The sequence below is a fragment of the Rhamphochromis longiceps genome, linkage group LG1, assembly GCF_057381845.1.
Source record: "Rhamphochromis longiceps isolate RC_006_pf linkage group LG1, R_longiceps_female_GT1.1, whole genome shotgun sequence".
Classification (NCBI taxonomy): domain Eukaryota; kingdom Metazoa; phylum Chordata; class Actinopteri; order Cichliformes; family Cichlidae; genus Rhamphochromis; species Rhamphochromis longiceps.
This window is the reverse complement of record NC_140557.1, coordinates 21,799,341-21,826,132: the sequence shown is the minus strand read 5'-3', so window position 1 is coordinate 21,826,132 and position 26,792 is coordinate 21,799,341. Positions and strand designations below refer to the sequence as shown.

The 26,792-nt window shown below is 41.6% G+C and overlaps 1 protein-coding gene across 1 annotated transcript; it reads right to left on the bottom strand.

The window, feature by feature from the left end:
* Positions 1–1,714: 1,714 nt before the first annotated feature.
* Positions 1,715–26,044, bottom strand: lmo1 (LIM domain only 1). The gene is made up of 4 exons (XM_085402453.1): positions 25,216–26,044; positions 11,361–11,574; positions 3,721–3,846; positions 1,715–2,233 (listed from the first exon to the last, which is right to left on the bottom strand). Exons 1-4 carry the CDS (start codon positions 25,235–25,237, stop codon positions 2,128–2,130), a joined length of 468 nt encoding a protein of 155 aa, XP_085258579.1. The 5' UTR covers positions 25,238–26,044; the 3' UTR covers positions 1,715–2,127.
* Positions 26,045–26,792: the final 748 nt, after the last annotated feature.

The following is a 26,792-nucleotide window of genomic DNA, read 5'->3' as shown; positions in this document are numbered from 1 at the left end:
GCATGCCAGTGCACACATAGCTGAATCGGCACGTTCCTATTACCTTTCAGTCGGGGACAGTGTTACTTGGTGAGGTTTTTTTTTTCCTCATTATTTTTCAGTAAAATGAGCAATCAGCCACATTGCAAAGAGCCTGATTGTTTCCCCCTGTAAATCAATCCAAGAATTGCAATTAAAATGTTCTCTTATGTGGTATAATTGATGCCTACCTAATCCTTTATTTGCACACCTGCCGGTGAGTCTAAATTTTTAATGAATTTCTAATTAATGCTCTTTGCACACTTGATTTATGTGTTAGCAAATTATAATGATGTTCTGTGTCCTGCTGGTAGGAGAGTTCTTCGCAGATTGGCGAGCCTCGGTGGAAATCTGAAGTTTGTTGGACACACTGTTGAATGAATAAGAGTTAATACACACATGGAGATTAGTCGTATTAACCCCAAGAGCATTCATGTATTCGTCATCTGAGACACATTTAGCGACATATATACGTCGTGGCCTGTTTCTTTGGAATTGCGCGGTTCTCAAAAGGCCAAACATACATGAACGTAAATGCAGCTATTTATGTTTCTCTCACACAGAGATAAACTGGTGACAGAAACTCTCCCACTAAATCGAAGGCAGCATTAGGTGGTTTTAATTCTCAGGGTCTTCCACGACACACGTGAAGTCTGGTAATGTGAGTGAAATTAAGGCCAATGAGGCCCGTCCAAACCGATGTGCAACAATACTTCTTACTGACCTTGGATGGAAATGAAATGGATGATGAGCCATGAATTTTTAAAAACTGCTTTGCAGTGTGTAAAAATGTGGCTGTTTCAGTTTCGCTGGGTGTAACATCACATAAATGTTGAGATTTATTTTGTAATTATAGCTTGTTACTGCTAGTAACTGTGTAGTAACAACAAGAAACTGTGATTACTATTTAACTTTCAGCCTTAATGTATTAAAAACAAATCCATGGTAATCAGTGTTCCTGCACATAGTCTTTTGCTGTGTGCAGGAACACTGCAGTTAATATATGCTTAACGCCTTTCCCCCTCCTTTAATTTAAAGATTAATGTGTACAAATACATGTAATAAGCAAAGCCACTGAAGTGGATTATCACTTGATGGAGTGGCTGCAAATCTTGACAGCTCGACCAGAGTTGGTATATCTGATATAACCTCATCAGATAAACAGACAGTGTCACACATCTCCATTAACAGTCTTCTGGGGAAAGTACCCTTTAATACAGCTCTGCACTTGTGTAGCTGATGAGTTTGAATGAGCTCAAACTCAATGAGCATTTATTTTCTCTCTAATTTCTTTGCTGTTGCATTTCATTTCCAGGCCAATTCACCCTCATAATCAGATGGCAATTAGTGAAGCATGAATCACACAGAGCAGCTCAGCTTATCTCAGCCCCCTTTCATGACACCTGCACGCTCACAACAACACGCTTTTGGAGAAGCATTCTTTTATTCCAAATAAAATCTTATTTAGTTCATTTTAAACAGCATTTCTAATTCCATCAGAACTCTGCAAAATGTAATAAAACTTGTTTCGTTGCATCATGTTTTAAAGAGGACTTCAAATATTTTTTTTTTCTCGCCTGCAGGGCTCTTTACAGCATTGCAGTTTTCTGATACATGATTACATATCAACACGTGGGCCAACTCCTTCCAACAACAACTTTGGTTTTTGGTAAGAGAAAAAAAAAATCTCACTATGAACATTTAAGAATCTTTAATTCACACTAGTAATAAAATTGCATTACATTTCATAAAATAAATGTTCCAGTTTATATATACAGAGAAAACAGACTGTACATACCCTCTAGTGAACCATTTCTTAAAGAAAAAGAAAACAAACCTGAAACAAATTTCACAAAACATACAAGCAATACAGTGCTCAGCTAAGCAGGCACAACTGTACATCAAAATTTGTAACTGCTCAGTGTTGAGGGGGGGATGTGGGAGGGGCAAAAAGTTTAACATTTACAATAGAGTCCTTAGGGACTGATAAAGGGGTCTTAAAAAGTATTGCAGGCAAGCAGACAGACGCTTGTCTTTTTTCCAAGTGCAGCGGAACATCCATCTCGTGTGTAACGTGTGGAGCCGGCTGTTGCTGCCGTCGGGGTCCAACTATTGGACCTGTGTCTCAAAGCTCCCATTCAGCTGACCTTCCTCATAGTCCATTTGACACAAAATCATGTTGTTTTTTAGGAAAAACTTGTCCCCGACGCAAAACCTGTTGGCACACAAAAACAAAAGGCGAAAAAAAAAAAAACATTGTCAAAAACAAAACGAAAACAAAAAGATGATTAATGCTGGCATCACGACAAAGTGGTGTGTGTTTGTTGACTGGTTGACTCTGCTCTGGCAGTGAAAACGCTGCGTTTAGGATCAGCAGGTACTGATGATTCTGTTTGATCGCACCCATTTGGCTCGAGACATTTTACCTCATGCGCCGAGACCGCGGCTCGCCAGATTCAGAGTCTGTTTTGATGGCCATCGTAAAATGTGTGGTTTCAAATAAAAGTAGATTAAAACCCTAAACAGTTTCGAATCAAACAGACACAGGCGCTGGCACCCAATGAAAAGCAGGTCAGCTCTCCTTGGCCTGGCAAAAGCGGCGGTGGCGCCGCAAGAGTTTCCAAGGAAACTCTGCCACGGGGTTAGCTTTTCACACACCAGTTTAGTTCCGGTGCTCGAAAACATTTTTCCTCCAAAGTCTCACAGTCAGTTGGAGAGGGAAAAATAACTCATAGCAGCCTGCCCCACTGATGTTCTTCTGTGTGCTGCTGTTTGTTTGTGTGACACAGTGGACACAGCTCCATAATGTGACTGAAGGGGAGTGAAGATAAGAATACAGCTGAAAATGGCTTGGCTTTAGTAATGTGCCAGGCTGGTAACACAGTAAATAAAGCTGGTAACGGTCACAGCCGTGGCAATACTGTGCCAGATGAGACCTGGCTTTGTGTCTGCCAGCTGAGAAAAGAGACTGCAGTCATAATTCCCTTACAGCAGGTGTTCACTATGGTAACTGAATCTGGTCTGCAGAAGGTTAATGGGCTTGTGCTGTGTGGAGGAACAGGGTCACAGCACCCCTGACAAGCATGCAAAGGACGTTCTGCTTTCAGAGAGGTGCCATTACTGACAGTATATTAATGGGAAAAAGCAATATTTGGCTATGTCATATTCTGTGTACATCATACCATACAGTAAGCTTTGTGCTTGCTCCAATTCTATAATAGTTCCTATCCCTTAGGAAAACGCCATTTCACACCTGTGTCTATTCTCTTTTGTGCAACAGCACAAATCTGGAGGACGTCTTTTTTTTTTTTTTTTTGTGGCTCCTTTGCCTCCTCGGACAAATGAGAACAAAAGCTAATTTTACATCCCATTGGCTTAAAAGATTTACAGATCTAGCCACAAACAAGGACAAAGTGCTGGCAGCGTGACATAATAGAAAATAATTAGCAGGGCATTACAAATGCAATGCAACCTTGATTCTTGCAACACAAGCCAACCACAATTTACTCCCCCCACCACCAATTATAAACTGTGGTCTGCAATAATGGAATGAAATATAAAATTTCTTTTCCACCTGAGATTATTTTTTAAGAGCCTCGAATATTTAAGCCACTGGCCATTTTAACGCCCTATTTTTGTGTGTGTGTGTGTGTTTTTCTTAAATATGCAATGTTGTTGTGCAGTTATGACCCCCATTCTTACCTCTGGTTACAAAGCTGACAGGCAAAACAGTCCAAATGGTAAACATTATCTCTGGCTCTCATCACCATTTCAAAGGCTGGGATCAGTTTACTGCAGGCTGCACAGTTCCCCGTTGTACCAAAGAGCCTGAAAGACAGAGCGCACAGACAGAGATTAACCCACCTTCTCTTTACCTAGATGCAGTAAAGAGAGCAAACAAACACGTAGCAAAATGACAGCAAGAAATGTAAAAGAAAGAAGTTCAATAAAAACAGGGGCTTTCACAGGAAAAAGGGAGTGAAAATCGAATTGAAGGCAAAAATCTTTCTTGGCATCCAGTTGGTATATTTGTTAATGAGAGTTACAAACATAGATCTTAATTCTTGGCTAATGATCTAATTATAATGATCACATGGTTTTAATCTCCTTCTTCAAAGAATTTCCCTCTCGCACACTGCAAAAGCAACGAAAACAGGTCTGAGGCAAACCATTTGAACTGCTGAAAGTTTTCTTCTTTCAAAACAAAACTACCTAATGAGTCTGTCTTCAACCAAATCCAGCTGGATTTTTTTTGCACATGAGGCTACACTCTATAATGTAGTCATAAGTTCAAAAAGATTTCTGTTACAAGGATTCAGGCTCAAACCCTCGCTCTCTCGCTTTTCTCCGTCTTCCTCTTTCATTCAGAGAAGAACCTGAGACAGTGATGGTAGATGCAACCTTGAGGAGTTAACTAAATGTTTTACAGTGAACAGACTCACTGCTCAAACCTCACTGCGGCTTGTTTGGGCTTATTAGATAGGAGCCAAATGATAAAGGTCACAAACACAGCAATGAGGCACTGGTGTAGATCTCCTCAAAGCCAAAAAAAAAAAAAAAAAAGGAACCTCAAATGCTTTCCCCAGTCAGATTTACATTTTCATTTTCCAAGCGCCTGCCCCTATGTTTAATTTGGAGATTCTGAAGCACAGATAGATTTATATATTCTGCAGCAGGAAAAGGACCGCTTCACAGCTTTGCAAGAGGGGATAAGGCAACAGCAGATTGTCATTCCAACAGTATGTTAAACACTTTTCCCCCCCAAACTTGTAGAGCTCAGACAGAGGAGTCCCCATGTTGATATTCTGCCTCGTTTATGCGAGTCCCATTCAGTTGCTTTCACCTTGTTAAAGAAAATGTCTATCCAGCAGCTCTGCTTCTAATTAGGGGCCACTGCCCCAGAGGAGCAGGAAAGACAGAAACAGAGGGAGAAAGGTTGTTATGTTCCATGAGAGGGATTCACAGGGTGTTAAACTGAAACATTGTTACAACTGGCTACTGTTTCAGTAACAAAAAGGAAAAAAAAATACTGAATGTTCTCATACAGTAGACATCTGCCACCCACGGGGTGCTCTGTAACTCAAAGAATGTTTCCCCCCCCCCCTCTTTAGAGAGACACAAAGACTTATCCAAACAGCTTTAAAAAATTGCAATCTCACACATTCAGTATTGATCTGAAAACAGAGCAAATACCAGTGCTACAGAACCTGACCTTGTTATCACACTATTCCAGCATTCATATTACAAGACATGAGTGAGTTTGTGTGGACAAAGCACAAGTATTGGCAACCGTGAACTGTTGAGTTTCCAGCTTATAAATGAACCCCTTTTCTCTCTCTCTTTTTTTTTTTAACCTGGATGGAAAAAAAGAGAAAACTCCAGAGCACCCAGAGTCATCATGACATTCAGAGACTCTTCCATGTAGTGAGCAGGTCATAGTGATGTCCTTTCTCTCCCTCAGGGAACCTAAGCTATAAAAGAGCCTAGAGAACCCTTGGTCATTTACAGCAATTGACATGCACACACCTATAGCAGCCAGAAGGATTATTCTAACCCATCTCCATTACACCCTGCTGGGCTGCAGACATGGTGCTCAGTTGATACATACAGGTTGTGAAAACGCCTGGTGGGGAAGCCCAGCTTGCTCCTGACACCAAGTTCCGCCTTCAGTCAGAGCAGCGTGTCACATCTGTGGCTACTTTTTACTTTGCGGCTACATCTATACTCTCCACAAACCAGTAATTCAAATAGTGTGGGTATAACCTCTTTTCCACTCTATTATGAGGGTTATTTGAGCTCGTCGTTGGATACGAAACATTTACAACATAAAGCCTGCAGAACCTGGTAAACACCCACGTCTTTCAAACTCCACAGTGAGAAAGTATTCTGCTAATGGCACCAAAAAGGGGTTAGAGGCCTTCAGTATGGAAGGACGGTAACGGCTCTCATAACCGGTCTGTCTTAAGCGTCTTAATAGTCTTTCGTGCTAACCTGATTTCCTTATCAGCTTTGTGATTTGAAATCGCAGGCAGATATTTGGCACAGAGAAGTTGGAGTGCAAAAAAGTGCTCTCGGTAATCGCTGTGTCCCACTCATACTGTTCTTCAGCCAACAGCTGACGTGTCTGGGTTATAATGTGGCATCAACATATGGCTTAATTGAGCCCCTTGTGCTAAAAGGAGATTACAGGCTGAGTGAACTGTTCAGCACACATTATACTCTTTTCTTCCTGCTCCTATGAAACTAAAAGGCAGTCAGAGAGAAACACCACTGTAGCAGAGCATCCTAAGTAATGAGTTTCATACTAAAATGCAATGTTAGCCAACAGATCCCAACATATTAGCACAAAAATGAAGACGCAAGCTATTCAGAGTCACCTTTAACTTGTACTTAAGTATAGATTGTGTGTGATCAAGGACTCTGCAATTATACACAACATGTGTACTACAACATATATAAAACTGCATTAATTTTAACCGTCATTTTTTATAAACTTGACATGCTTCACCGCACCCAAACAGTGCATTCCACGAACATAAGCTGTAAATGGGTTTTGTTCATTAATTCATTTCATTTAAAGTAGATTTTCTTTTTGTTTGAATAGACTATTTTTGGAGGAATTCGAATGCATTGTTCTGACACATGTCCCGTATTGTAGGAGTGCAGTGACTCATGCACTTCAATTTCCCTGGCCATTTGGATTAAATAAATCAATATTCTCTGAAGAAAAGTGTAAAAAAAAAAAAAAAAAGAAAGAAAGAAAAAAAAAATCAACATCAACACCATTTTTTCAGCATTTATGACTGGCAAATTTCTCCAGCTTGTAATGCACCAAGGCCTGTGTGCTTTGCTGATCAATCATCGGTATTGTAGCAGGGTTTGTAGCAAGAAGCCCTCTTTTAAAATTGAACAATTCTGTGGTTCATATAAATGGATTAAAGGGTTAGAAGTGCTGATTTGGATTGCTCACCACAGTCTGTGACGCATTCTCATATGGATTTCTAAATGGCATAATGCAGTATAAGTAAAAGCAAGCTGGATGTGCTTATTAGATGAGTGTTGTGTTTTTGCAAACTTAAAAATGTTTTTACTGGCAGTAGCGGCAGAACTCAAACTGAAGTGGTAATGCTTTTAGGTATAAATACAAGTTACGTTTTGATAAAGATGTGCTAGCATCCTGCTAAATTTGCTATTGTCGATGTTTTGCAGTTATTACTGTTAAGTCTTAATCTTTGTGGAAAAGATCAACAATGAACATTAACCTTAGCTCTTAAATAAACTGGCCGAATCTTATCGTAACCACCTCGTAGTACCGCATCAACCAAGTAGAGCACTTTGCTTTCAGACTGATGGCTTGCTTTTGTTTCTTAAGTAGAATAGGAGGCAGAGCCTTCAGCTTACAGTTAGGTCTGGGTCAGGTGACCCTAAATCCTCCCTTAATTATGCTGCAATAGGCCGAGGCTGATATGGGCTTCCCATAATGCACTGAGTTTCTTCTTCACTCACTGTGCACTTGTACACACAGTGTGTTTTTTGCCCCGTCTTTTGTCCCAACCGGTCGCAGCAGATGGTCGCCCCTCCCTGAGCCTGGTTCTGCTGGACGTTTCTTCCTGTTAAAAAGGAGCTTTTCCTTTCCACTTTCGGGGGTTGTTTGACTGATGAGGTTTTCTTTGTATTATTGTAGGGTCTTTACCTTACAACAAAAAGTGCCTTGAGGAGACTGTTGTTGTGCTTGTCACACTTGCATCAAGTGGTGGCTTGTGTGTGCTACTCTAACACAGCTGGAGTTCACAGGTCATTGGAGAAGTTGGTGATCAATGCAAATTCGTATAATGGCCTTGCCACCCCATAGTTTTGCAATATGGGGTGGCAAGGTAAGAAAATGTTAACGACATTGTTGTACCACTGTTGTCGTTCCATATTCTACGACATGTCTTCAACGCACACTGTGATGTTTTTAATGTGTTTTTTGCAGACTGAGATTAAACATTTTATAATTAAATATTTCAGACTGCTAAATCTAAGGGTGGCAATGCCGGGGGTGTGAGAATGTTACTATAATGGCCATGAAAGAAAGACTCTCTATGCCAAACGTACATTTTTACTTTAGACACTGATCACCAGTCTTGGTAAGTATTAGGATCAAGACAGCTTAAAAAACCTTAATATATCTGCAGTATAATATGCAGCAAACTGTATTATCAATAAAGTAATTTTGTGGTTCATCTAATGACCATAATTGACACCTTTCAGATACACAGTGATGAGTGACACCTTAAATTGCATCTGTAGACGAATAGATATGTGTGTCTCTGCTTAACAATGCTGAAATTACTCTTATCTCACCATCTCAAGATTATAGGCTTTGTTTGGATCACTTGCCGTCATTATTATGGCTTAGGTCTAATTATATGCATGCTGACTTTGGGTTTTTAAACAATTTAGTTGCATTTTAGGTTCTTAACTTTATAGAATTTGTATACTTGCCTTATCCCTGCTTTCTACCATCTTCAGTGCAGGGGAATGAAGCCTATTCTCGACTCCTTAAAAGAGCTCCTATTTAGTAGCTAAAAATGTAACTTTGTGTGCTGGTGTGGGATGTTGCGAGCAAAGTTGGACGGCAGGAACATAAAGGAGCTCTCCTTCCTCTGTTATTGAGTTATTACAATGGGTCTTTAGAGAAAAGAGGGCCTTCTTTAGTTCTTTCAACTCGCTGCTTTGCTAACTTCAAACCCTTAAAGCTCCTACAGTGCATCATCTGCCTCTCTGAATTGCTTCTCTCAGATTGGGCTGTGGCTCTTGAAGTTTTCTACCTGTTCTCTGAGCTCTTTGAGACTTCCCTGCCTGCATAGGGTTTGTCAGATTTCATAAAAGGGAAAACTGTTAATGCATGCGTCGCGTGTTCTGACCTTCCTCAACAGTTGTGTCTTTTTTGAAAGTGTAAACCTCTGTACAGATCTATCTCGCCTGAAAAAGAAGAGCGACTGTTTCACTTCCTCAAGGAGTAAGAAGAAGACTGATCTGAAAAACAGTCACATCCATGTGGAGCCATCCTCTATCACATTGCTATTCAGCTGGTTTTAGGATAACTTATAATGTCCATTATCTTGAAAACGTTTTCCTCTTACAGTTAATTACACCACATTTTGATAAGTGGCTTACTATTATGTCCACTCTAATATATGAAACAGAATATTGAATTATTTCTAGCTTCATGTCCTGATGATCGTATCATCACTATATATACGAGGGGTTAAAGGTTTTACGACTTCACCAAAAGACTGACAATAAAGAAAATGCTTAATAAAGCTGCTATTCTTACAAGGAAGTCGCTTACAAAAAGAAAGATGCAGGGAACTGACATCAGGTGGATTAAAACTAAACTTTTTGATGGTGCATGGTTTTGAAGGGCACGGGAGGACACTGGCTGAGGTGTGCATTTTGTGTGTTTGTGTGTGTGTGTGTGCGCGCGCTGGAGTGTAATATTCAGTAAAGTGTGGGTGCATTCAATAAGTTGCTAATGCCACTGAAGGACAATCACAGATGGAGCTCCTATAATAATTAATGTGAGCATGGCAGGGTTCCAAACCCTGGGAAATAACCAAAGTGTGTTTGATCCACTGCTTGTATTTAATGAAGTGCGGGAGGCTAATTCAGTGTACAGATTTAACTTCATTACTGCAGGTGAGCAGAGCCTTCGTCTTACTACAGAGAAAAGAAGGAATGAAAAGGAAACCGGCGCTGCATGGAGACTGCATCACCTACTTTCAAATACTCTGGTCTCTCAAACTGCCTCTTTCCTATATACGCAAGGCAAGGGTTTTAATTTGTTCCATAATAGAATTCATCTCGAGCATCTCAGCCATTAAGTGTTCTGCATTTGTCGCAGGCTGAAGAGCAGGCGAGTGGGATGGATTTCATTAGACAATCTGGGGCAGCAGAGGAGCACAGGAAGCTCTCTACAGCTCCGTCCTTTTTATTCTTATTTTAGTATTCCTAACTCTTGATTCCATATGTCATTCTCTTCATTTCATCCCTTCTGTGAACTCTACATCTTAGTGGCCTAATGTGCGAGAAAGCTTTTCCTTCTCCCTTTACAGTGCCAGTAGGCACTTATGGCTTCAGGGTTGAGGTTGCTGTCCTTTCAGCTGATGTATTTTACCAAGTGAAACTCTGAGCTTCATCATTTTTGCCTTCTCTCGGTCATTTGCCCATTTATTATTACCTCATCTGCACCATCTGCCCCTTTTGGGGGAAACATCAGGTCTTAGTCAACCTCTCACTGCATCTTAAAAGCATTAACTGTGGGTGGGGACTGATGGATGGTAATGGCCTATCTCAACGTAACATCCCTAAGCACCTCGCAAGTGGGCTGTAGGCTTCTTCCAGGTCGAAGGAAGAGCTGAAATAAAAGTGAAATGTCATTAAAAGGCATCAGTGAGGTAGAGGAAAGCCAGGTTGATTAAAGCTCTCTGTGCTGAATGTTAGTGGCTATTTAAGTGATGCTGCTCTTTTTTAATTTACCATCTTAAATTGGAATAAACTAATCAAAACTTAAATGGGTAGCAGTAAGAGATAAAAGTGAACACGCTGTGAGACAAGGAGGCAGAAGGAAAATGGAGAAAGGGGAAGGGGGGAGGACGGTGCAGGGCAGGGTGTTTCGGGAGGAGGGGCCTAAGGCACCGGCATCTTTAAGTCGGCCCCAGGGGGATTCCCCCTCAAATAAATGGTAGGGAATGTGACCTAACGCCCAGGAAATGGTCATGTTTAATTTAACAAGCAGATGGCAGGGGTATCAGAAAGAAGGGGTGGGGGGGGGCAGCACTAGTGAAGCAACAAGCCTGCCTGGAGGTTTCTCACAGCCTACAGTGCTGATACAACCAAAAACATGTCGTCATGACAGAACTCTAGTTCATTGTTCATGTAAAGAAGAAATATATATATGGTTGTGTGTCCACGTGGTTTATCGTAGATGTTGGAACTGTGATTTGTGTTTGTGGACAAATTTTTTTTAAATAAAAAAGAGGAAGAAGGAAAAATGGTGTTCCAAAAATTGCCCGTATTTTTCTCCTTATGCAAAACAAATTAGCCTTCACCTATATACATTCTGTAAAAGAATAAGGCGTTAACCTTATCTGATGGAAATTGATTTTAAAAGTGTTCGCGACTCATACTGACAAAGCACAACAAACCCTACCGGGAGGGTTATATGCGAAACTGAAAAGAGAGGAGGGAACAAAAAAACAACAACTCTGCGATCCTTTTAAGTAACACAATTTTTGGAACGACATCGCTTTTGTGCTTGTTGTGAGGGGAGAAAGGTGATTGTGTGTCTTTCTTGCCTCAGGTAGTCCCTGCGACAGAGGATGAGGTTGGCTTTCGTATAGAGGGTGGAGCCCACCTCCCCCAGGCGGCAGTCGCAGCAGGCACATTTGAGACAGTCCTCATGCCAGTATTTGTCCAGGGCCTTGAGCAGGTAGCGGTCTTTAATCTTGCGATTGCAGCCAGCACACCCCTTCTGTTTCCCTTTGGGCTGGACGGAGAGCATCGGCACACCTGTAGTGATAAGGAGACAAACAGCCACGCGTGATTTACGGCCGGGGAACACGAGTGACTTTTCATGTTCTCTTTTTGATAAGCTGGCTGCTTCTCGAGGCGTCTAAGCCTGGCCTCGCACACGGCCACAGCACACTGCCTACCTGCTTCATATGCATTAAAGAAAACATTCTTCCATGTAGATAGGCACACAGGTCACATTGGACAACAAAGCCTCGACTTACTTGTTCCACTAAGAACATGCTGTAATACAAAAGTTACATGATCACTGGCAGCAGGCTTCAGAGGACGGAGCACGTCTCAGGTAGTTCTCAGAGTTATTTTGCTTACCGAGGTATTTACAACAAGCTGCGTAGTATGTTAGTGACCTATCATTTCATCAAAGCCCATTTCACTCAACTGTCCACAGCTGTAAAAGCTCCTTGTGGGCTTTGTTTGGTATAGATTAACATTAACCTTTTAAAAAGCCTCTGACCACAAAAACGTTGCTACCAGACCCCAGTGAGATATGTTATGGCCTAAGTGCCTTTTAGCACACGCGGGGACACACACACAGACACGGACTCATATACACACGTGTGTGCGCACACAAATTGCCAACACACACAGTGCTCCCTGCTCAGAGCATTACAGCCTTTCCTCCTTTTACACTTATCTGTACTCATGTGTCTGCAATGAGCGAGCCTAAGTTACCAAACTCGCAAATTGCCCTGCTGTCACGCAGGTCCCCTTTAAGTGCGCCTTTTAGCCTCCTAAAGGACAAATAAAGTCCATTTAATAACTGCACTAAACACTAATAGTCTATGTGTGGTTGACATTTGTGTTTGGACTAAAAGCCCCCCTCAGGCCACTGCTGGTACAGAGGCAGGGGTGTGCAGCTCCCCTCTGTAGCACTAACAGGTCTGCCACAGCTGAAAGCACAAGACAACAGCTCTTAAGACACTCTCTCACACACTGAGCTATTGATCCATCTAAAAGAACACACAGTGGACGCCACTTGCCACTCTACTTTCAAAACACATTTCTCTCCCTCTCTCTCTCTCGAAAAAAAAAAAAAAAGACTGGACAATCTGCAACATGGGGGGTCAGGCCAACATTTTGTATGTGTGGGCATCTGTAAAGGGCCCCATTTTAAAGACGGGTTATACAGTTTTATATGAAATGTCACTGTTGCACTTTAAAGTTGTGCATGCGGTCCAAACACACACACACACACACACGCAGGCGTTTCTCAGGAATGAAAGTATGCAAACATGTGACATATTGTGTAGTTGTGTTATGTTACGTGTGAATAAGGTCATCCTGTAGTTGGATCCGTTTTAACTTCTGCAGTTTACTGAGCGATACACACAACTTCAGCTGGTAACAAGGGACTGCTTCGCTCCGCGCTGTTTTTCTCAGCTCAATCTGTCAAGTTCGCTCTCCTTCACAGAAATCTTACACCGCTTTTCAGCAGAACTTCTTTGGAACAGAAAATCATTATCATTCTCCCTGCCTTTTTTCTCCTTCTTTCACATGCTCTCACACGCAAGCAAGTGGACCCACAAAGTACCTCATTGGATCCAGATTTGCGCTGCAATTTTTTAAGGGCCATCCGCACATCAATAATGCTATGACTGTAATACAAATAGCACCCCCCCCCCCCCCCCTTTCTTTTTTTTAAGGAGGTGAAGGGAATTGCAGGGCTTGTTAGTCAAATTTATGACTTTGGTTTATATGTCAGTAAGTGCTGTGGTGGTGTTGAGCCGTCTTATTTCTTTATCAGAAGTAGAAAGGAGAGGCTAATTGGTCCAGTGCTGGTGATGTGAGCCATCAATTAGTGTTCTGCCTGCCCTCCAGCTCCCTCGTCTCCCTCCTTCCCAAAACAGACCCCTTGAAGCTGCCGCATTAGGATCACAAACCCTGCTATAAATACCAATGTTCAGTGTAAATGAAGCTAAAAAGCTTCAAATTCAAGCCACACTGGATAAGGGCGGACTCTTCTACCTGTATTTCATGGCTTGTTAGGGGAGCTCTCTGCAGGTATGCCAACAGTGCTCGCCTGACAGGCTTCTACAGAACTAAAAACAGTCTTAATGAGGAGAGAGAAAATGCCTGTGTGTGTGTGTGTGTTTCAGAGGTTGTGCAAAGAAAAATATAGAAGTTGCTGCATTTCCCTCAGGGATTTCAAAAATCTTTAATTTGCCTTTTATGACACCTAATTAGTTATTCTACTCAAAATCTTTGCTTTAAATAAGAGAACTAATTATACAAAAAGGTCGTTCCTCCACCTCCGGAGGGCTACTCGTAATTGGTCGAGACCACCACCACTCGCAACACTTCCCTTAAACATATCGCGTGTGTTTTACATCACATTTGAAAAGGCCAAAGCTTAACCCATCATGGAGTTACTGTGTGCTGCTCAACACTTTTTTTTTTTTTTTTTTTTTAAATAAAACGCTTCTCGGCATCATTAAGGTGACAACACAGACTGTTTCTTCATGTCACTGAGGTTTCTCTGTTTCTTTATGCAGATGTCCCGGTCCTTAGGCCTAACTAAGAAAGACACCTCAGCAGAGGAGCACCAAATGTCTGCCAAGAAACCAATATGCCTCTTCCTTGCAGCAACACTGGGGAGGGGGAAAGAAAAAAAAAAACCCAAAAACACAAGTTTGATGTCTTCTACCAAAGCAGCCTCTGGAAAACTGCTTTAATAGTAGTGTAGCAAGCAGTAGCTAAAACCTACTAAACAAAGAGCGGTGACAGAAAAAAAAATGATTGTGTAAAGTAAATGTCTTTTCAATTCCCCTAATGCCATGAGACATTTTCTTGCACCTGTCACCACTCCCGGCGCTCTGTGAAACGGTGGAGTAGAACAGACCCTCCAAAGCTTGCCACCTCCCAGAAAGAAAAGCTGCATTATGAAAGGAAGCAGCAGACTAGGAGGCAGCCTCCACTTAATCCAATCCATTTAACAGATACAAGTGCCACTGACCTTCCAGTGTCATTTGATGTTACCAAAAGCATGCCTCTCCACATCACGATTCATTCTCCAACAAGGGATGCATTTTACCCCTCAAAGTGGAGAGACAGCACTTGGCCTGCCAAATATCCTTCCTGAGGAGAAATTTAATTTGCCATTAGCACTGTGTGAAAATGCCTGTCATCTCCCTCTTTTTCCTCCCCTTTAAAGATTGTATCTTTCAGGAATATGTACAGTTAGTTTTACTCAAGCCAAGCAGTCTGTCAAAGCATGTATTTCCCATTATAGATAGCATCCGATTTCTGTTACCCCATTTACACTTCCATCTGTAGAGCTATCAACAAAATCACATCAGTCCACTAACCTTTCTGATATATTTAAGGTTTTAAAAGAAAACACGCTGGATGGAGCACTCAAGGAAATACAGGGGAGGAAAATGGAAAAATACAATTATCACACAGACATGGGAAAACCTGTAAAAAAAAAACCCCCAAAAAAACCCTACAATTTGCCCCAAACTCCCTTTCCCCTCCCCATCATTACCATTAAAGTGTTGGTTGCTATTTTAAAACAAGTGAGCAGGTGCTTGAATGGTATTCCGCATACACTAATTTATACGAATCCCGGAGCCACCATCAGCTCTGCTGTGTCATTTCATGCAGACTAAAAGGAAGACTGGTTAGTCTTGTATCAGCTTCTGTGGGCGTAAAGGTGTGGGAATGATAATATTAGTCTGAATAATCACCTGCTAAAATCAGCACTGTTTCTTCTTATATTAAATTTACAATGAAAGAAAAAGAAAACTTGACAGTAAATGTTTATTCACTAAAGAACTAAACTGATTTCATATCAGAAATAGCTTTAAAACAATATAATTTTAATGTTGATTAGCCAGTTGTCTCATTTGATAGGGAAACGAACTCACAAATTCACCCCTTCACTAGTCAACTGCTGTACATGCACACACACCCACACCCACACACTCCCAGTGGAACAGCTGCTCTCACAGGCACTCAACCTTTAATGGCAGAAAGGACAGTTACATCTGCTTCTCTGTTTGTTAAATGTCTTTTGATCAATTAAAAGCTCTGACGCCATGGTGCGATGCAGACTTTGCTGGTTCACGGGGAGGTAAAGGATCTTGATGAGACTCGCTCAGCCTTCCTGACACATGGGGAGGGAGGTGGTCTTTCAAGGAAGTGGAAGCTGGCCCTGGGTGGGCCTCTTCTTGGGGGCCCCTATAATTCCAACTCCCAGCTGCACTAAATAAGAACGCGTTAGCCACCGGCGTGGTGAATACACAGAGCGCGATGCTCGGGGAAATTAGATACTGTATTAGCAAATGATTGCATTTATCTGGAACAAGCGCATGTGTCATTATCCCCACCACCACCACCCTCTCCTTTATTCAAACCACTCCTGCACAAGACATCGGGCCGGATATTAACAGAGTCTTTAAACTGCTGCATGAAGTTACAAACGATGCTGAGCTCAAATAACTCGAAAAAGTGAAGAATAGTAGAAAAAAATCCAAACTTACTGTGCTGATTTTGGTCTAGTTCTTTATCCAAGTGTTTTGTGCTTCAGCCATGTTGTGGCCTTGGCATTGGAAAATAAAATTTGTCCCTGGGCCAAGGTGTCTGCCACTGAGGTTAATAGGCATCTCATGCAGATGTCTTGCTATTGTGCGCATAAATCAGCCCCTTTTCATTCAGCTTCCATCATTGCTGTAATTGAGTCCGTAGACGTGTTTTTATATCTCCGAGACAAAATACAAGACATCTGGTAATAATATCAGCTGGAATAGACATGTCAGTCGAAAGCAGAGTGATGAGCGCATTCTGAATGATAAACAAAATAAAGAACCCTGAATCATGTGCCTATCGTTAGCTGGCACATATGCAAGGAGCAAAAGAAGAGATATGCATGAACACGTGCATATGCTCTCTCGAATTAGGCCCAAGTCAATATTACATTTCATACTGGCTGTGTTTTTTTGTTTTTCCCCCCTCTCATAATTTGCTCTAAGAGCCTACTATGTTACCGTGCGGCATGCTACTTTTCCAGATGGTTGTGTATGAATGCTAGGGTCTGTGAGGTGATTTCTGGGACTGTATGCATGCTATGATTATGACATAATTAACACCCACAGTAAGTGGGAGAGAGCAGACAGGGCTGGTGCAGTTGAGGAGGGGACTGTTCATTAACAAGATGCACTCTCTCAAACTTTGCAGCTTGCTGTGGCTAATAAGCCCCGCTGAAACGGAGCCCAGCCGTCCCTTGCATTGACCCTGGCACTGCCCAGGATAAGGGAGGGTTTTGTCTCCTGGAATAATTGCTCTTTTCACATGTTACAAGTGTCCTGACCCCCACGGTCGGCAGCCACTTTCCCTACCATAATTACTCCTGATCCGCTCCAAATGAGTCAGGCACATTAGGGCTGCAATAACACTGGCCCAGCTTCAAGCGCGGCATGGGGAGTCTCAGCAGAGCAGCCTGGAACAGGGCTGCCTTTTCTCCCAGCCTACGGTCATTTCCATCACGTCAGAGGTGCATTTCTTACACTTGAAGTCAGCACGAAGGCCCTAGGCCCTTTTTCTAAAGGCTTACAGAAGGTATTGTTAGCTCCTGGTGCTCACTACTCACTGTGGTTTGGCTGCACACTCCATCCCAATTAACGGAAAACTTCATTAGGGTGCTTTTTTTCCACACTTTTCAGCCCCCTATTATTTTTAATTTATTCACATGGGGTTAATTAAAAGAAATGTATCACAGAGATATGCAACAGCTTTCTAATTAAATTCATTGATGCTTTTTTTTTTTTTCAAGACATGAAACTGGCAGAGTTTCCAAATTATTACAGAAGGCGACTTGTTCCAACACTTGGTTGCTCAGTAGTAGGTTGAGATTAGAGCTCTGCAAGGTAAGCTGTCAACAGCAGAAAGAGAGTGAGGGGGAAAGAATGAGGAAAAAGAAAATGAGAGTGGGGGATTAAGATGAATGAGGAGGAGGAGAAGAGACGCAAAAAACAGCCATGGTTTGATCGTGCAGTTTTACTCCAAATAAACCCCAAGAGAGGTCTTAAAGAAGGAAGACTGTCAGTGTTGACAGATCAAGGAGACCATTTGATATTTCATCCAGCCAATCACATGTGGGCTCACTATTGAGCTTTGTCTGCCGTTGGTCTAAGGTGTTTAGTTCTTGAAACCTGCCATTTTGCAGCTTTTCATTTAAGTGCAAGCTGTCAATAATCGAGAAGGTGAATGCATCTTCATCTCAGTTGAGTACAGTAGGCACAAGATCAACTGACATTTCCCCCAGAGTCTCCATTTGAGATTGAATAAAGTTTTTTTAAAAAAATCTATATATTGTCAAACTAGATACTTTTAAACCTTTATAGAAGAGGCAATCTTATCTGCCACTTTCTGATTCCTGTCAAGAAAAAAAGAAAGAAAGAAATCAAACCATTAGACCCGTCACAGCCACTTTCCGCCATCCGGAACAGAATGCACAAACACTTTTCAGTCCACATTAAAAATGCATTTGGAGATGGAAAAATGGAGCCCTCTAAAGTTTGTGTCACTCATGAGGTCAGGAAGTGATGTACGAAATCCTTCCCACTCCCCAGCAATTACTGCACACTTATTATTTCAAAGGATATGCCAGGAGACAGGTGTGCCATTCAGGGTCCTCGGTGTGTTGAAAATGGAAGGGAAGACGGAACACCATACTGTGGTGCACTATGTGAGGTTCTTTAATCTTGAATAATGCAAATTCCCCACAGGGGGCAGTTATTTGGCAGCACAGGCCTCTAATGTCATTCAAGCACCTACTCCCACACCTGATGGGGTAAATAATGAGGGAGGTTGGGTGCACAATTAGAGAAAGAGGTCTTCATGAAGAAGCTGTCTCGCAAAGTCAGGCCTGTCCCAAAACTCTCAAAAGGGAAACGCCATAGAGGATATTTGATGTTTCATTATGAAAATGGTCTTAATGAATACGTTTGAATACTATTTTATTACCCCGTAATATAAAAGAGCTATGCCATTCCCTCTAGGAGTAATTCCTGTTGCTGGCTAAAATCAAATGGCTGGTCAAATGAAATGTAATAAAATGAAATGAAAGGTAATGTGATTGAAATGGGGGCCAAAAGTGTCTGAGGAACAGGTTTAACTTTAACTTCATTGGGAAAACACACACACACACACACACACACACACACACACACACACACACACACACACACACACACACACACACACACACACACACACACACACACACAAATGGCATTATTTGATCAGAAGCTGTATTTGCAAATACTCAGATAGTCAATATCAAAAGCCTAATCTAACTCTAAGGGGCAACAAAAAGGCTGTCTTAATCACGGGCTTTAATTAGCTATTTAAGATTTTATTACCTAAAGGTCAACCAATGAGGGGTTAGCTCTCAGCAAGTTGGCTCTTATTCAAGTGAAGGCACCCAGGCTCTTCTATTTACCAACAAGATAATTGCAAGATCTTAATAAAGTGTGACGGCTCCACCCTCCTTTCTTTTGGATTCCTCTATTTCATGCTATAAATCAGCTTTTAATTTTGATGTTTTGGGCATAAATAAAAAAGAAACGCAAGCATCAGTTTAAGTATTTCAATACGTGTCATTTTAAGCTGTGTAAAACATTAGAACAAAAAGGTTTATGGCAAATTTATGACAAAATTAAGTTGCCCTAAAAGAATCAAACTAATTTTTCAGAAACATTGAATCTGCTTAAATCTGTTTTCAGAAGTTGAGAGTGGAGTGAAGTTAGTCTGAAAGTTTAAAAGCCCCGCTAGCAGCCCCTAGAGGCTGCGCTGCTCCTTACACTTACAGGAACAAAGTCTCTTTCACTGACCAGTGAACACTTACACCCTAAGAAACAAATCCGCACAGGCAGGGCCAGAGACAGATGAAAATGTACAACAATCAGGGTTTCTGCAAATGGAAATATGACAACGGCAAAAACTATAGAAGCGCGCATGCGATGAAAGGCAGCATAGGCTAATAACGCATTGTTGATTTCCAAGCACCTATTGGCCAATTTTGATGACTTTTAGTGAGGGCAGTGGCAAAGGTTTATCTCATCTGAGATCCGGTTTCCTGAATTTGTATGACTGGATTTGTGCTCATAGATACTGCGATGAAGGATTGAAAGATCAAAACAAACGGAGAGATTTCGCAGGTCTTTCCTCCCCACTGCTGTCAGACTCCATAATAAAGACTTTAACTGATCAAGCACACACATCCATACATATGCAATAATACTAAGTGCAATAATCCTTTCTGTCATCGTTGTATTTTTACTCAGTTGTATATAGTATTTGTATTTGTATTCTATTTTTATCTTATTGTATATTTATTTTATTTTATTCTACTGTATATAGTATTTTATTTTATTCTATTCTGTACAGTTGTGTACTGTATTTATTCTTATTGTATTCTAATTTTTGCCTCATAACTTTTGCACTGTCCACTTCCTGCTGTGACAAAACAAATTTCCCACGTGTGGGACTAATAAAGGTTATCTTATCTTATCTTATCTTAAACAAAAAAAACATATACGCAATTAGGATTTCTTTGTTAGCTTTGCACAAAGCATTAATAGCTATGAAAGTAAAAAGGAGGAGTAAGTAGTAATCAATATGTCATACTGATATAGTCAGTAGATTCTTTAAAATCTCCGAATAGGGTTTTGCGATTAAAAAAAAACACATGTATGCATACTTTTAAAAAATGTGCATCAAGGGATTAAATCAGGAGGGTTTAAATAAAATGTAGGTTAGTTTGATTTGTGACACAAGAAGGCGTTAAGAGGCTGATAGGATTCGAGAGTCGGGTCAAACATGATTCAGGACGCACCATCGTAATCAAACAAACATAAACATCCATTTATATTTCAGGTATTTCAGGTTTAAAATCTTTCCAAATGTCATTTAACCCCCCCCCCCCCCCCCCCCCCCCCCCATTGTAGCAAAGCTGCTGAAGAACGATAGTTGGTGGCTTTGTAGTTTTGACATCTGCTCATCTCAAGAACTTTGTTGCATGTCATTCGTCTCTCCCATGTTTCTTGTCTTCCTTTTCTAAGCCTATGATGACAGAATAGAGGAGAAATGATTTTTTTTCTCTCAGCGAGCAAAGAGTGAGCTTTAGTGAGTGCGGAACGACACACAAGCAGCAGCCGTGAGCATGCAACCGGTAAACAGGTGAATAAATAACTTCATGTTAAAAAACAAAACAACAGCAGGAAAAAAATAACTGATGAGATGTTGCAGGAAGTGTGTACATGTATGTTTGCAGAGGCATCAGTGTATCGGTTTTCTCCTCCCCCCCCCCCCCCCCCCCCCCCTTGCCACGTAAACATGAGCGCAGTCAATAACTGCTGGAGGGAGTCGGCTTCACGGTGACAGGTAGCAGTGAGACTTGCTTTCAACAGGTTCAAACAGATGAAGCAGTATCGTATATACAGTGTATACGCATGTATTGTGTTAGTTATTCAATCAGTGCTGACACCAGTAAAGCGGCTCATCTAATATTTTTAGATGTATTCTTCTGCATTTGCCTCTGAACTTGCACTAAGACACAAGGTTTCCCCCAGTGTCTGTGACTCATCTCAGCTTGTTAGAATATATGCAGATTTGGGAAAATGCTGCATTGGTCCTGCTCATTTTATACTGGCTGAATCTCACCAGTCTCGCAATATTCCTGCTGATGCTGAAAACATCGTTTTTGAAGTGAATAAAAACAAGCCAAAAACAAAAAAGGGGGTCAGACTTGGGACAACACAACAGGGATGGTCTGTTCTCTGTGATGCATGTGGTGGCAGCAGATCTTGTTGTGAGAATTTGTATGATAACATAGCTAGCATGTGGCCTCTGGCAATAATAAAAGGGATGCTCTTACAGCTCAAGAGTGCATAATTGAGTTTGTGTGCCACACTGATGAGTGCAGCAATTTACATCGGAGGCAGGTGGGCGTGCTCGCTAACACGCGTCTCTTAAGTCTCAGTTCAGTCTCTTTGAATTCCACTTAGATCATGGAAAGTGATACAAATCTCCCGCACTCGTAAAATATGAAACGATCAGGACTGATAGGGATCTAGAGGTTTTAGTGGTGACAGACGAAATTGTCTCTTGTGAGGCTTCTGCATTTGTAAGATCAGGCTCAGATTAGATGGAATTAAACACTCGCAGCTGAAAATTGTATTAATGCGATTTTGTGTGCATTTTTTTTTCTTCTGAGCTCAGCTAAAATGAATAAAGTGAAATGATTTACATGGACAGCCAAAACAGTGAGGGTGTAAGACTGTTGCTTGTCAGTGCAGGGTATATTGTGCTATTTACGCACATGTATTTTTTTTTGGTACCATTTTGTTACATATTTATAAAAAAATACATTTAAAAAAGCACTAGGTTACACTTTGTAAATGTTTCAAATACTCAACTGCCTCCTGACAAACTGTGTGTAAGAGGAGAAAAAGTTCAATACAGGCAACGCAGGTGCCTATAATAAAGCTTAATAAAAAAAACCGTACTGACTTAAGAAATATCAAACGCAGCAATGTGTTTGTAATATTGTTCAAGCCCTAGAGCACCAAAACCAGATGTAATTTCAATATTTGAAATGGGCAAGTTTAATTTTGAAGTAAGACCAAACCAATAAGCTGAGAAAATAGCAAATACGAGAGAGCAAATTGCATTCCTTTGTAAAAGTGAAAAGACTTAAGGAACATATAAAAGTAATCTCCAACTGGAAATTAGAAATCAACCCTCAGAAAGCAAATAACAGAAAAGAAATATTACTGTCCACTTTCTAAATCAATATAACATCGCTACAAGACAGTATTACCATGGTAACACTGGTAAAGAATGAAGCAATTCTTATTATTTCAAAATAAAAATCGGAGCCCGAAGCCCAAGTTTTATTACAGCAGCTGACAGAAAGATCGCCAGTCTGTATTCATCTGGAGCACTGCTTTTCAATCACATGCTTTATGAATGTACACATTTTTAGTGGACAGGTTGATAACAGGATCTTAAATTAACAAGCACAGGTAACTGGAAACTTGTAAGTAGCTGGAGGTTTTTTTTTTCTCCTGTTTTCTCCCCCCCGCCCTTTGGTTCAGGTCTGTAAAGAGTATACTGTAGTTATGGTAATGTTCAGCAGGAAGATGCCTTCAGCGTGGACCCACTTTCTTCTCCTGCAGTGTACGAAGAAAGAGAGAAAACGGCTGAGTTGCTTTTTCCACCCCTCTCAAATTATACGCAAATTGGAACCTCATATCGCAGAGTAAAATAAAATGTTGACAGTGAATATTTTGGTACATGTTGCTATTCATTGCCCACTATAACCTGCATATTAGGTCACTTCACAGAGCAGTGCCTGTGTTCCTACTGCAGTCGTCCTCTGTGCTCCCAGACTCAGGGCTCTGCCAGATAATATACATACAAGGATAATGACCTAATCATCTGAGAGTAAGAAGCTAAGTTTACACACAGTATCCACAGGTATCTGCATCCAACATGAAACCATTCAGGACGAGGATTTCAATGACAGCTGACAGGGGTGCGTCACAAATTTTTATTTTACATTTTCGACTCGAGACAAACTTGCGCAGTGGGAAGAGAACTGGTATCAGTCACAAAGGCTCGTTTCTGGTAATTGCTTTTGCAGCACAAATTGTTGCAGACTTTTCTAAGAGGAGTCAGAGTTCAAAAACGGTCTGCCAAACAAGCAGCATCATTACTTTGTTGCCAACTTGGATCGCTGGCTTTGAACACGAGAACAGACACACTGATGATCTGTTTTATAGCCCGCGCAAGGACTGAAATATGAACACTTAGGCGACTCGCACACGGGCATAGTAGTACATCAATCAAGGAAACAAAAAACAAATAAACTAACAAAAAAAAAAAAAAACAGCAACGCAGAGTAAGCACACATAAACACACGTGTGGCCACCCAGACCCACACCTCCACTGCCACATACGCGTGCATCTGTTTGCGCAGGCACTAAGTGGATACATTAGACGTGAAGGTTGAATTGACAAGCCTATAACTTTGGAGCCAATAAACGCTAAGAGGCATCATAGAGAAAGAGACCAGATCCGAGCCGCTCTGCTGACAACCTGGCCAAAATGCTGGAGCTGCTGGTTGGACCCAGCAAATAAAGGGTGAAGCTTTTAGGCAATGAGCAGCAGGTGATCTCAGCTTTTCTGCAAGTCCTAATGCTCCTAAAAGCCTCTCTCCCTGGTTCTGTAATTGGGCATCAGTAGTTAATGTAGTATTGACTGCATTACATGCTCCTGTGCATCCTTTCCCACTAATGCCATTTGCATCACCTTGTACATTTACCATATTGCTTAGCCAATAACTGTTAAAAGCAATCTGAATCATGAATCATATAGGGAACTTTTAGCAAGACAGACATCCAAAGGAGACAATTTACAGTTGAGTTAATTTGAGTACATTAGCAGCACAACATAGATTCAGCCAGACAGACCAATTTATGTCTCTACCGCAGTCCTTTTATTGGTTTTTGGATGTGTAAGTGAAAGGATGCTCCTCTAAGATGAATGAAAGATCCATTTTCAAACATAAATAATGGGTTACAGATGCATCCATTACTTTTGGAGGAGGAGGAGTCCTGCATAAACTGGAGTGTACAAGAGAAATATCCCGTACTTTGAGAAATAACATGCACACACACGCACACACGGGGAAAAAAAAGAAGTGTTTTATGGTCGTGGTGGCTGTCAGCGTGCATGCCAGCAGGTGGTCTGTATTGTCAGCAAATCGACCTCAAAATACTCTTAAAGAAGTGACAGAATAAAGACATGCAACACACACCTACTTGGTTTTTAGTTCATCTCAATCAGGTTGTGCAAATGTGTTCAGAGCATATGCACTAAACAGAGCCGAATGTGACGGATGCACTGCACACATCTCAACATCGGCTTAATCCAAAATGGGACGTCATTAGAGGCGAATTTGATTTAAATTAAAATTAATTAGATTGCCTCGCCCATTAACCTAAATACATTGAAATAGATAAGTAATGCAAGTAGGCCTATTTGGATGGAAAGTGAGCGAACGCTGCACAGGCGCTATCCATAATTTGCAATCAAGTTAAAAGCACTCTGCTGTCATCTCCCATCCCGTGGTGATGTCAAAGGCTGCCTCGCCAACTTCACAGACGCAAAAAGCACTTAGGAGGAGGAAAGAAAAGAGGAGCCACATGCACTGCAGTCTGTGTGGAGTATCATCAAACTGTGGCTCACACGAAGAAAGACAAAAAAGAAAACAAAAAAGAAAGGCAAAAAAAAGCTACAAACAAATCCCGTTTATAATAAACTCTCCCTAACTGAACTGCAGTTTGGCATTTGTAGGGTTTTTTGTGGAAGAGCGCATCAACTTCGTGGTACAGAAAGCACATACGATATTGTTAGTTAACAAAAAAGGAGGGGAGGGGAAGAGAAAAAATCGCCCGGACCCCATCGTGACTGAATGGGGTTGAGAAAGCCAGCGTTAAGCGGAGGCTGCCGGTGCACAGGGTCCGGGGAAAAAACACTCAGTGTGTAAAATGTCACTAGTTTGCCGCGTTACTCCCTAGGTTATAGCATCCTACGGTGGTAGACGTTACTCACCCTCTTCCTTGTCCAACACCATCGTCCTGAGGAACGAGGAGTCCTTCCTCGGGCGATCCGTCCTCGGCTCCAGCAGGCTGCACCGCTCGGTGTGCTCACAGCTTCTCCTGGAAATGGCTTTGAAACGCGCGGTTAACTAGACTACGCCTCGATAAACCGAAACCCTGGAAAGATGAATTGCCGTCTGCGCGTTTTCTCCCTCCTATCAATAATAATTCACACACGGAATACGGCGATAAACACGACGAGAAACCCCTATCCGGACTGAAGTGCAGCGCAAACAAATAGCGATCAAACAGCGTCGGTTGCTCTTGATAAATTCCATGCGAATAGAATAAAAAAAGAAAAAAGAGGAGGGGGGCAAAAACAATGAAAAGCGATACAAATCTAGTGTCGCCTATCTGTAACTGTGCACACACGGTCGGATCAGACGCTCAGACTGAACGGCTGAGCTCTCCTCGCTTCTTAATATTCTCTCTTTCCCGTTCTCATTTGCTCCGAAACGGCAACTATATTCAAACAAATCCAATTGCAAATCTGACAACTGCTAAAAGCAAACTCGCGCCGCCTCTCTCCCAGTTTATGTGCCGCGCTCGCCTCTGCTGCTACTGAATAAATGCGCGCAGTTTCCAGAGACCCTCGGATTCCCCTGTTAATTAAATCAATTCATTATGCTCAGATCTGATTAGCAGCCCTTCCCCCCTCTTTGAATCAATTATTCAATACACAAACATAATTGCTTGTGCCAGAGGTGTCTAAGTATTAGCTTATTTAACTCCAAGGACACTAATTACCCCTAGGGCAAGGGAACTTTTCTCATTAATTCTGACAAAACACAAAAGCACAGCTAAGGGAAAGTGTGTGTATGTGTGTGTGTGTGCGTGTATGTTACTGGTCCGCCTGCCAGTCTGAATGTGCGCGATCGAGAGGGAGAAAGAAGGAGAGCGCGCATGCACCTAAGTTGGTATTGATGCACGTGCGCACGCACGCGGGTGCATGTTTCAGGGAGAATGAGAGAGAGGAAGAGAGACGTTGAAGGAGAGCAATAGTGCTTCACTGGTACAGTTTGAGTAAACATAAAACGCGCTCATTGTTTTTTGTTTTTTCCCCCTTCTCCCTACTTTTTTTTTCTTCTGCAGAATTTAATAGAAATAGCATCTAATTGTGGTCTGTTTAGCAGTTAATTAGTGTCCAGACACAGTTATCATACAGGCTGCAGATAAACAGTCGTTTCAAAAGACAGCACAACAGATGGGCTGCGTTTTTGATTAGTGGGTAGATAGAAGGTTCAGTTTCGAATCTGGTAATATAATTGTTGCCTGTTATTGCCAAGATGAAAGTGTTGCTGTTTCATGGTGGAGCCTTAAATAGCACCACTTTCACTTGCCCTGCGGAGACTGTTAACCAATTAAGGGTGAGATCCAACAAAGATTAGCCATTTAGGAGAGTAGAGTGGAGTATAGCTACAATAATGTAGGTTCGTCAGCAGCCAGCAGGCTGTCTGTGGTGTGAGCTTGCTCAGTCTGTCCTTGCCTTCTGTTACATTTTGCACACATATTACAGACCTCCTCCAGGCA